The sequence below is a fragment of the Dioscorea cayenensis genome, chromosome 19, assembly GCF_009730915.1.
Source record: "Dioscorea cayenensis subsp. rotundata cultivar TDr96_F1 chromosome 19, TDr96_F1_v2_PseudoChromosome.rev07_lg8_w22 25.fasta, whole genome shotgun sequence".
In the NCBI taxonomy this organism is placed as follows: domain Eukaryota; kingdom Viridiplantae; phylum Streptophyta; class Magnoliopsida; order Dioscoreales; family Dioscoreaceae; genus Dioscorea; species Dioscorea cayenensis.
Window position 1 is genome coordinate 23,660,166 of NC_052489.1, and position 10,897 is coordinate 23,671,062.

The 10,897-nt window shown below is 36.5% G+C and overlaps 2 protein-coding genes across 4 annotated transcripts; one reads left to right on the forward strand and one right to left on the reverse strand.

Moving 5' to 3' along the window:
• Positions 1–1,587: 1,587 nt before the first annotated feature.
• LOC120250142 (OVARIAN TUMOR DOMAIN-containing deubiquitinating enzyme 1) lies at positions 1,588–6,053 on the reverse strand. The gene is made up of 9 exons (XM_039258926.1): positions 5,655–6,053; positions 5,017–5,082; positions 4,820–4,903; positions 4,603–4,725; positions 3,189–3,241; positions 3,010–3,059; positions 2,828–2,928; positions 2,131–2,433; positions 1,588–2,037 (listed from the first exon to the last, which is right to left on the reverse strand). The coding sequence occupies exons 1-8, from the start codon at positions 5,928–5,930 to the stop codon at positions 2,155–2,157; spliced, it is 1,032 nt and encodes a 343-aa protein (XP_039114860.1). The 5' UTR covers positions 5,931–6,053; the 3' UTR covers positions 1,588–2,037; positions 2,131–2,154.
• A 1,768-nt stretch (positions 6,054–7,821) lies between these two features.
• On the forward strand, positions 7,822–10,658 carry LOC120283321 (O-fucosyltransferase 13). Of its 3 annotated transcripts, XM_039289969.1 has the most exons (6): positions 7,822–8,043; positions 8,119–8,216; positions 8,351–8,421; positions 8,631–8,719; positions 8,814–9,035; positions 9,737–10,658. In XM_039289969.1, exons 1-6 carry the CDS (start codon positions 7,913–7,915, stop codon positions 10,467–10,469), a joined length of 1,344 nt encoding a protein of 447 aa, XP_039145903.1. In that variant the 5' UTR covers positions 7,822–7,912; the 3' UTR covers positions 10,470–10,658. The 3 variants fall into 3 exon arrangements, with proteins under 3 accessions (XP_039145903.1, XP_039145904.1, XP_039145905.1); XM_039289970.1 differs by lacking the exon at positions 7,822–8,043 and having other exon boundaries at positions 8,311–8,421; XM_039289971.1 differs by lacking the exon at positions 7,822–8,043 and having other exon boundaries at positions 8,314–8,421.
• The last annotated feature ends 239 nt before the right edge of the window (positions 10,659–10,897 follow it).

Consider the following 10,897-nt stretch of genomic DNA (forward strand, 5'->3'; position numbering starts at 1 on the left):
CTCGCATTTGTCTTGTTTGAACTTTTCACACGAGAGATCAAATCAATTTTTTAATAAACCCTAAAACGTAAAACCATATTTACATATTTATAAATAAACCGGTCCGGTCCGGTTTGGACCGCGGTTCCGAAAACTGGAACCGAACCGGTCTGGAACCGGTTTCAAAACCGGACCGGTTAATGACAAAACCGGTTGGAACCGGACCGGCGGTTAAAAAAAAAACCGGTCTGGTCTGGTTTACGGTTTAAACGGTTTTTTTTTTAACAGCCCTATTAACCGGAAATACATGGGTACCCACATGGTGAACTGAAATTATATTGTGGTACCAAAAAAAAAAAAAAATTAAAAAATAATACCCATTTTGAAATATGAGCATAGTTGGGTACCCTTTCAGGATTTTTACCCCTTTCATTTCCTTCTCTTCACAAATCAGATGGAGATATGGATAGTTTTTATGACTCATCAACATAAAAAAGGAAAAGACAGAAAAAAAGGCATGAAGATCATATGCCAACAATGTTTGTTTATAACCGTGCAATCCTTCCTTTTTCTTATTCAGTCCCAAGGCGCACTGCACTGCCTGAAATAAATGCAGGCCAAAAAGAGCTAATTTACCTCATTTGGCCAAACCAGTGGATTTTGAAATTCAAATCCGGGGACAGATGCATCTTTTTTAGCTACTTGGGTTCCCTTCTCTATTTTTTATTTTTTATTATTATTATTTTTTTCCAATTTCAAGTTCATTTGTATCTATTTGCTTCCACTTCCTTTGATTTTCTCTCTTCCAATTACTTGGATTATCCGCTTTAACTATTTAGTTTCAGTCTGAGCCTAATGTTATACTCATCAAACTATCCCTATTGTCAAAAATTTTTACTTCTAGATTTACTTCCAAATTCACTCGTTCATATCTACTTCCAACTAAGCTTGTTCCCATTTACCTCCAACTGCCTAGATTTCCAAGCCCACTTCTTGTTTACTGCCAACTATTTTGTTTTTTTACTTCCAATTGCTTCACTTATTTCTACGTACTTCTAACTGCAAAATTGAAATGGCTTCAGTATAAAAAACTAGCATACAAGAATATACACATTTGGAAGAAGAAAGACTTGCATACAACAAACAAACTTTATTATTAAAAAAAAAAAAAGAGAGAGAAGGAAACGATGAGCAAAGAGTAGAACTACTTCACTACAATGAAATTAATATACAAATAAGAAGAAAAGCATGAGACAAACATTTCAGGTATAACAAGATAAATAAGAGGAAGAACAATCATAACAAGAACACGTTTAAAGAGAAGAACATGATCAAGTAGAACACATCTAAGGCAAAGGTAAATATCAACAAGAACAAGCACAAGAACAATAAGATAAAGAAAAAGAAGACAAGATCAAGAAGAACATAACAAGAAGCATACGAGGAACTGGTAGAAAAAGGATGAAAAGAAATGATAAATGAGTGTTGCTTGTTAAGGGAAATGACGACAACTAAAAGCACAGAGTTTTGATGAAATCACTTGCAGGCAAAAGAAAAAAAATAATAATAAAAGAAAGAAAGAAACCCGCATGTCAGGAAAAAAATGCAGCAAGAAGAAAAAGCTCGCAGGGACATCAATGTTATTTACCAACAAAAACCACACCATAAAAGATGGAGACCAAAATGTAGTTGAAATGCATCGGTAACTATCTGATGCACTTCTTCAGGTGGCTTCCACATGAAACAAGAATTAAGGATCATGTCTTGAGGATGCTCATGCATCACTGCACCTGAAAATGGACACTCATTTCAAGAATTCCATCATCTAGCACATCTGCATGATGGCAGATAAAGCTAAACAAGAGAGTGTCAATTCAGGTTGGATGCCAATCCAGGATCTCACAAGTTTTTTGAAGCTAGACCTACAGGTGAAAAAGGAACATGAAGTAAAAAATGATAGCCAAGACCTAGTTTCCAGGCCATACATGCTATTCCTGCAATGATTTCATGTCATCGTACTTTTTACAACCCGCCATAGACATTGCCACCTTTCACAACCTGCAAGAAGTTGAAAACAAGTAAAATGGTCACCTCCACAAAAACTGGTAACGGGAAGCACCTCCAAACAAATAGGTAATGCCAGCAACTCACCCTTAATGCAACTTAACTGTGAAGTCACTTGGGGTAGAGAATGTCGTAGTGGCCAGGCCGGTACAGCAAAGTGATATAGGGTTTCGAGAGATTGCCAATGTCTGATCCACTGCTCTGACTGATCTCCTTATGGCCATCCGAAGCAGGGATGAAGTCATGATGATTGACTTTTACACTTCCAGTATCACACGAGCTTCGGTCCAGGTATATGACACGAATGGGAACACCCAAAGCATCTGACAAAGCAATGATGTGAACATGATCACTTTCTTCTCCCATTGGCTCCACTGATGTCTTGCAGAACTATTACAGGATAAGACAGAATTGGTTCAATCAACATGCCATCCAATTATGAGAACAGTAACATAACCAGCATGCCTAATCAGAGAGTTTTATTTCATGCACCTAATGTGATCTAGATGAAACAACTAGAAATTATCTCAAATCTGCTAATCTATATAATTTTAAGAAATTTCTCTATCTAGGTCACAGTGGCAGTAATTGGTCAAGAGAATTTACATTATGTACATAAATTCGCAGGCCATCTACTGAATTTCCAGAAAATTTTAACCACAACATGAACTATTAAAGAAGACATGAAAATAAATAAATAAATAAATAAATAAAAACTGGGGAAAATGAGGTGCTATGTCAAAAAAAGATGCAGAATTTGCAAGATAGTCAGGCATATAATAACCTGGCTCACAGTAGCACTGCTTAAGCCAACAATAAATGGTTCAAAAAACTCTGCTCGTCTTTGTATTTCGCCAGCAGTCACAAATCTGAAAAACATAACCACTGGCCACTAAACAATATCAGTGCCCATAATTAACAACACAAAACAAAGATATAAAATGATATATACTTGAGATTATTTACCATAATCAGATGTGGATTGGTCCCTGCTCACTTCCACAAGTACCTCATGGCTGAAATTAAAATTGAAACACATTGGCAACATAACATCATAAAAAATTTCCAATGAATTAAATAAAAGAGGTTGATCACTTTTAGATCAAATAGTATCAGGAAAAAAGTAAAACACAATAAGTATTTACCTGACAGGAGTATCATTTCCACGCGAGACATTTTCTAGTTGCTCAAGGAATACCTAGAAATTTGAGTATGACAAATAAACATCAGCATGCAATAAATTCAAGTGTCCCAACTCCAACATGTTTCTGTGAATTTTACACACAAAAGCTGATTTAGACTAAAATGTTTCAGTGGATTAGACTCAGAAAGAGATTACTAAATCTCAGGCAAAAAAAAGTGCCTTGCTATTTTAACTTGGATTGGAAAAGGAAGATATTCCTACACTGAATGGAGGCTTTCAAGAAGTTGCAAAAATCACTTACCATTTCAGCTGTTACCAGCAATTGAGATTAGTGTGAGAAAATTTGGATTAAAGATAATAAGGCATTCCTTGGCAACACCATATCAAACTAGAAGAATCATAAAAGATGATGGACTCGAAATTTTACACCAAGGTTTTGCAAATGAATAATATTGTTATAAGAGTCTACACCAAAAAGAATGTCCATCATTTATTAGACTAAAAGTAAATTTTTGAGTTGTCAAAATAGATATGCAACTACCAAATGGAAAAGAGATCTGTATATTTTCTTCCTTTTAAGAATTACTACAAACAACATGACAAAAGAGACTTATTCCAAAGAATACCATTTCAGCATCTGAGGAGAAATTGTTGTATTGACAAAAGAAAATTCTCTGCAGTACAATTTGCATACACTGGTAATCAAGCACCACTAGTTTGAGATGCTTTCTTTTGCCATGATGCAAAATGCTAACAGAAGCCAGACTTGTCAGAAATATAGCCACAGAATGACAAGAAGGCCAGAGATGACAGAAAAGTTAGCACCATGTGACTCCAAGAACAGGCAAACTTCTCAAAATGATGGATAGTGACAGACAATGAGCACAATCCGTAGCTCATTGGAAACGCTAAATATTGAGATGGAAAAGCGAATGCTGACAACAAAATAGGAACAAAATTGGGAAGGAAATAGATGGTGATGATTAAAATGTAGAAGGAAAGGTGAAGGCCTTGACAACATCATTAAGAGCTCAATGATTAAATGTTTAAATCCAAACAAAGTTCCGTCACATAACAGAAACATCCAAGACCAGTGAGAGAATGGCTTTGAGAGAAATTAATTACAAAATTAAAATTTATAACCAGAAAAAATAGCATAGCAGAATTAAGCCGTGTAATATTTACTTTACAATGAGAAAATGGAAAAGTTTACCTACAACCTTGACAGGTTTTTGGTGCAAGTTGCTAATTGGATTCTTCAAACAAGGTTGGCATATGGAAAATCATATAACAATATATATACGGAAACAGCTTCAATTTGTAGTTATCTTCAAGATCACAAATGCCATAACCATAAGCTAGATTGTGCACCGAATGAATTGAACAACTCAAAAGATTTGTTAGTCAATGCTTACTGAGAAAAAATCCTCAAAGGTGAAATCAGCGTATCCAAGGTTCTGCAGAGTTGTCTTGCATTCCTCCACTTTTGCAGTAATCCTATCGACTTCAGCTTTATCTTGTGTCTCCAAAATGTGCTCCTAATTTAAAAAAAACAAAAAAGACACAAATGAGATAAGTTTGTCAGACAAACAAGAGCAAAAGCTGCTTCAGAAGTGACCCGTACTACATTACCAGGTAAGAAAACATAAAGCATCTAAAGAAACAATTCCCATCTCCCCGTGCTCGACGCAAGGCAACATATTGCTCACCAAGAAGCTGCATTGCACAGTATACTCATTAATGCCTCACAGTGACTTTCTCTGATGTAATGTTACCAACGAGAGGAAGAAATTCAGCAGAAGCATCCATAGTATAATGCTTCAATAAACCTTGATCTTTTCCAACAGAATGGGGCTGCCAGACTGGTATTCTGCTGCTAATGCAGATAGTAGTTCCTGTAAAAACAAATGCCCAGCTTAAGAGGTTCACACTGATATATTAACCTTTGGCTTTTCACGCCAGCAATAGAACACTGGCATAACAAAATAACGAGGAAAAGAACTTATTCCATAATTTCATACGTGTAAAGTGGACTTTGAGACATACATGTGGTTCAAGAAAACAAAGATCCGGGTTATATTTCTTTCTAAATGCCACACACACACACAGTCTGCTTTGTGATTTCAAGAAAAGTTTGCTCCATGCGTGGGAGAACGACTACAGATTGATTCTGTAGCATAGTCAATAGTATATCTATCTATTTGGGAGCGATAGAATTCAAGAGTATTAATTATGAATCAAAGGGACGTTGCCATGCTAATGATTCACGAAACCTGGATCTTCACAGGGGTTTCTCTACCCAGAGGAAAGAAACACAGATCAATGTGCTAAACGATCTGTAAAATGTTCACTCACATTGCAAGAAATCACAGACCAAAACCAGATCCAAGAAAAAGGCCACCGATCTCAATGCGGAAACAAGAAGACACTGGACTAAGGGTTTCAAGAAATGATCCCGAAATCTAACCTTGTCGCCAATAAGCGGTTTCTTGGCAGCCTCATCTTCCGGGACGGCGGAGGACTGCAGCATGGGATCCTCATCAGCGAAGCATGACCATTCATAGTCTGGAGCACCATGAAGAGGACTAGGGTTACGGTTGGGGCTCGAGTTGGAGGTCTCCACCATATCCGAAGGGGGAAGCGGCTCAGCTTCCGTCTCAGCTGCCGGCCTCTTACGGAAAGGAGGTGAGGACTGTGGGGCGTCGGAGAGATCCCCGTCGGCCTCTCCGGCGTCTCGCTTCATCGATCGATGGAGCTCGGGGTCGCTGGCTGCGCTGCTCCGAGTGCCGACGATGAGGAATTGGGAATGGAATTGGGGGTGTTTGACCTGAGACTTTGGTGGGCTTCGCTACTGAGGACTAGTCGCACATGAGTCTCGTGAACCTTCTAATTTTTTGGGGCTAGATTCGTATCAGAGGTGGGCCCATATCGGCCCCAAAAGAAAACTAAAGCGTGCTTCCCTGATTGTAGTGAAATTACTGTAAAGTCCTTGTTGAGCTTAAACATATTCGTTTACTCTCAGGCATAGGTCCCTCGACTATACTCAAAATATGTTATTTTAAATTTTTTAAGGTTAAAAATAAAATTATCATTCTAATTTAGTGATTTTATTTTTTTATCAATAATTGATTTTTTATTGCTTTAGGTACCATTCTATTTGATGTAATTCAAAATACATTGAATTTGTAATCATAGTATATTTTATAATTATAGTGTATTTGTAAATTTTTATATTTGTAAATACATAAGTGTTTAGTTGAATATATTTAAAAATGCTGGATTTCACGATTTTATATTTATTTAAAAATATTTATAAATCTGGATTTTAAAAATATGTATTTATATAATACAAAAAAATAAAAATTTTTTAAACATAGAAAGGATTTTATCAATTATAGGGATTTGGAGAAACATAGAGTTTCAAACATGAATTGCTTAGTTTTGATTTGTCAATAGGTCCATTTTTTTTCTATTTTATGGATTGAGATTTTTATAATTTGTAATTTATTTGAGTTTTTATAAATCATAGTATGATATTTGCCATTGATCCATCTCTTATTGTGACAAAAATAACATATACAAATATCCTGATGATTTTTGAAGTTTAAGATTTAAATTTAAAACTCAGCAATAATCAGTAAATAACAAGTTCATATATATGTATTGACTAGTAAATTAAAATAAATCTTGAGGTTCTTCCAAAGCTTCAAACACAAAATGACTAAAACTTGAATGCTTTAGGTCAACAATCAAATAAAATGTATACTTTTTAGATCCTCCATTATCACTCTCGGTGATCATGCCCTGTGCAATGCTTGTCGATTAGTCCTCAACTGTCATCCAGCACCACCCAATACCCCAACTCCAACTAATGGCTTTTTTGAGCATTAGTTACTATTTTTTTTTTCTTGCATGACTTCACCTCTAATGCTAAAAAGAAATAGGTGTATATTTTTTTTCTTGAGTTTTTTCCTTGTGTGTTTTTTGGGTAACAGGTATATATTTTTTCCTTTTAAATAATTTAATATTTTATCCACATTTATAAATAAGCAAATCAAGAAACATATATAAGTAATCTATATTAAAAATATACTAGCTTCAAAACAAACAACTTATAAATCAAAAACTCGTAACCTAATAATATATGCCTTATTGTAAAAAATAAGAATGCAACATTCAAAAAATATCGAGTTTAAAAATCGTTAAAAATAATAATATTAACCGATCGCGGGTTGTGGGTGCGAGCTCATGGGCCAAACCGCTTATCTCCTGTTGATAGTGTACAGATTAAATAATTAATTTCCAGTATGCTTTGATATATAACACTTATTGTTTTTGTAAAAAAACAACACATGAATAACAAGTAATTTTTATTTAAAAAAAAACCCAAACACAGAACAACTAATTATTATAGATACTAATTTATTCATATAATATCGAACAATTTCATCAACATATCCCCACATTTCTCAAACTCTCAAAAATTTATAAATAAAAAATAAATTATACCACCAAACATTTAAAATATATTTTAAACAAATATCAGTCATTTTTTTAATATCTTATTTACAGCAAAACAACCATTAACCACTTGACAATAAAACAATAATAAAATCAAAGTAAAAGAGGGTTTATTATGAAAAAAGTTCATCTCGATCCCTCGCATTCTCATCTACGCTCCTCGGCGGCGAGGCCACGCATCGAGATCGCTTCCGCCGCGCTGCGATGCCCTCGTATCCTTCATGGCTTCACCCGCTCTCCCCCGTACTCCTTCTCGCCATTCCTTTCCTCCTTGCCATCCTCATCCTCTCCCCCTCCATCCCCTTCTCCAATCGCGCTCTTCTCACCTCCCCGAGGTCCGCATCGATGGGTTTTCCCGCGTCTCTCTGTTATTTGGTTCATGGATCTTATGCTTCTCTTCTATTGTTCAGGTTCTTCTCGAGGGTGAGATCGTCGGAGGAGATCTGGAGTGTCACGAGGGTCGTTGAGTGGAAGCCGTGTCATTGGTGGACGGATCGGCCTCTGACTGGTTAGTAAATGCTGAGGTGTTAGGGTTTGGAGATTGTTTTTCTCCCTTTTTTGTTTGATTTTCCTGAATGCACGATGACTGGTTTTATTTGCAGAAGGTTGCAAATTGGTTGTTTTTTGTTTGAAATGCTGCAGCTCTGCCGCCCAAGACCAATGGATTCATCCGGGTTGACTGCTACGGTGGCCTCAATCAGATGAGACGTGATGTGAGTCCTTTGTTCTTTGTTAATTTTCAATTCAGTTTTTGTGATTGCTCCCATTTAATTCATGAATTTGAATTCGAAGAGAAGAGACAAGATGAGATTTTAACAGCAAGTTTGTTCCTTGTTTCTTAAGTTTTCCCCATATCATTTCGATGCTTCATTCAATATGAAAAGTTTTAGCTGATGAAAATTTTTATTTGTTATCATTTTAGCTGTGTGATGGCATAGGAATTGCTCGACTCTTGAATGCGACACTTGTCTTACCGAAATTTGAGGTTGCTGCTTATTGGAACGAATCAAGGTGTGATGATATGTGACTTTTATTGTTTCTATTTTTATTCTTGGCTTGTACTGGGGTGGCTTGAATGGCTGAACTGATTGAGAGTCTTTGACAGTGGTTTTGCAGATGTGTTTGATGTGGACTTCTTTATTGAGCGGACGAAAGGTTTTGTAGATATAGTGAAAGAGTTACCAGAGGAGATTGCAGGAAAAGAACCATTTAGAGTGGATTGCAGCAAACGCATGGGGTCATTTGATTATGCTGAGGTTGTTCTCCCTGAGTTACTGAAGCACCAGTTTATCTCCATCACACCGGCAATGAGCCAGAGGAGAGATAGGTATCACACTCAACATTGTCATCAACATATTTTTGGTTGATTATTTAGTACGAAAATTTTCATGATAAAAGCTCTGAACTGTGTTTCACCATAAGGGATTGTTGTTGCTACCTCCAAGTTTTCATGTCATTCTTTGTTCTACTGAACTGTTTTGAAGCTTTGGATGGTGTTTGTTGAAATGTGGATTGAGAGAAGTAATTTTCTTGCCATCAAATTGTAGTGAGATAACTGATTATAAGTTATCAATTTCATTGCTACCCTGTATCAAGCGTATTAAGTTTTTCTGCTTGTCATTTCTAACCTGAAATCAATGACTATGAAACATAATTTAACCCTAGACGATGACTTCCAACCAAGCAGTAACTTGTTTAATTTCTCGCTGAGAGTTTTAAGTCAATTTGATGTTGTTTAGGTTGCCAAGCTCCAATGTGGTTGATAGAAATTCTATCAGTCAGGCTGCTTTCAGTCAATATTTACACGATGCTTTTTGCACCAACTGACTAGTGTGATATCTTTGCACGGTGCTGGATGTTCATTCTCTCTCCACTGATGTTATTTTCTCCTGGCTAACTATTTGTCACAGTTTCTTGTATGCCTCCAAGTTTTCCATTTATAAATTGCTATTTTTTAATTACTTGCTCATCGATTTTTCCACTTGTCAGAAAATGTTCCTTTAACAGCCAAATCCCATGATGCTGCAGGTATCCTTTATATGCCAAGGCTGCTCTCTGTCAAGCTTGTTACAATTCTCTGCGGCTGAACAAGGCCTTGGAAAAGAAAGGTTTTGAGCTTCTCAGTGCTATACCCAAACCCTTCCTATCCCTACACCTCAGATTTGAACCAGACATGGTAGCTTATACTCAGTGTGAGTATGATGCTCTTTCTCCATCATCTTTGAAGGCCATTGAAGCTGCTCGTGGAGATAGGAAACCATGGACAGGTGATGCTGCTCGTCTCTGGAGGGAACGTGGGAAGTGTCCTCTGACACCAAATGAGACGGCATTTATTCTTCAAGCTCTTGCTATCCCCACAAACACCACCATCTATCTAGCGGCTGGAGATGGTATTTTAGAACTCGAAGGCTTTACATCAGTCTATACGAATGTCCATACAAAATCTTCTCTCCTCAGTGCTGATGATTTTGTTGCAATGCATGGAAACACAAAAGCTGTATTGGACTACTATATATCTATAAACAGTGAGGCTTACATTGCCACCCATTTTGGAAACATGGACAAGATGGTATCTGCAATGAGAGCATTGAACGGTATGTACAAAACTCTTGTTTTGAGCCGTAAGGCTTTCGCGAGCAGCACTTCAAAGGGATTGGTAGGGAAGGAATTGGCATCCGCATTGTGGGAGGCTCACAAAGAAGATTTTGTGATGGGGAGGGGAACAGCATTGCCTGATTGTTTTTGTGAGATTGGAATGTGAATTTTCTTTTATTCTGAGTAGCTGTGTTTTTGTCCAACTTAACCGTTTCATGCGCCTCACAAACTACGGAATTGTTTTCTGTCATCTATGAAAGTGTAGAGAAGGCTTCATGCCAGCCATGAGCCAGCCTTACTGACCCTATACGTTGAAGAACACTAAGTTTCTTAATTTTTATTTCCGTTTTTTGAAGTGAATTTTTTTTTTGTGATTTAATTAACATATTTATTCAGGAATTTCTAGTTCATGCTGTCCTGGCTTTTAGTTGCCCACTAATGCAATCGGAATGTTTTTTGCTTGTATGTATTGTTTGTCTTTTCTCATCGTGACGTATAATTGGTGTTTGGATATGTGTGTTTGTCAAACGAATGTGTATTTGTAAAACGAACAAATAATTAAGAATGTATATATATATTGAAGTTTTTATGACT

Coding starts and splice junctions, on each gene's coding strand:
- LOC120283321 (XM_039289969.1), top strand. CDS start 7,913: ATGCCCTCGTATCCTTCATGGCTTCACCCGCTCTCCCCCGTACTCCTT. Junction 8,044..8,118: donor GCTCTTCTCACCTCCCCGAG/GTCCGCATCGAT, acceptor TCTATTGTTCAG/GTTCTTCTCGAGGGTGAGAT. Junction 8,217..8,350: donor GACGGATCGGCCTCTGACTG/GTTAGTAAATGC, acceptor GAAATGCTGCAG/CTCTGCCGCCCAAGACCAAT.
- LOC120250142 (XM_039258926.1), bottom strand. CDS start 5,930: ATGAAGCGAGACGCCGGAGAGGCCGACGGGGATCTCTCCGACGCCCCA. Junction 5,083..5,654: donor AACCGCTTATTGGCGACAAG/GTTAGATTTCGG, acceptor TTGTTTTTACAG/GAACTACTATCTGCATTAGC. Junction 2,929..3,009: donor CCAATCCACATCTGATTATG/GTAAATAATCTC, acceptor TTTAGTGGCCAG/TGGTTATGTTTTTCAGATTT.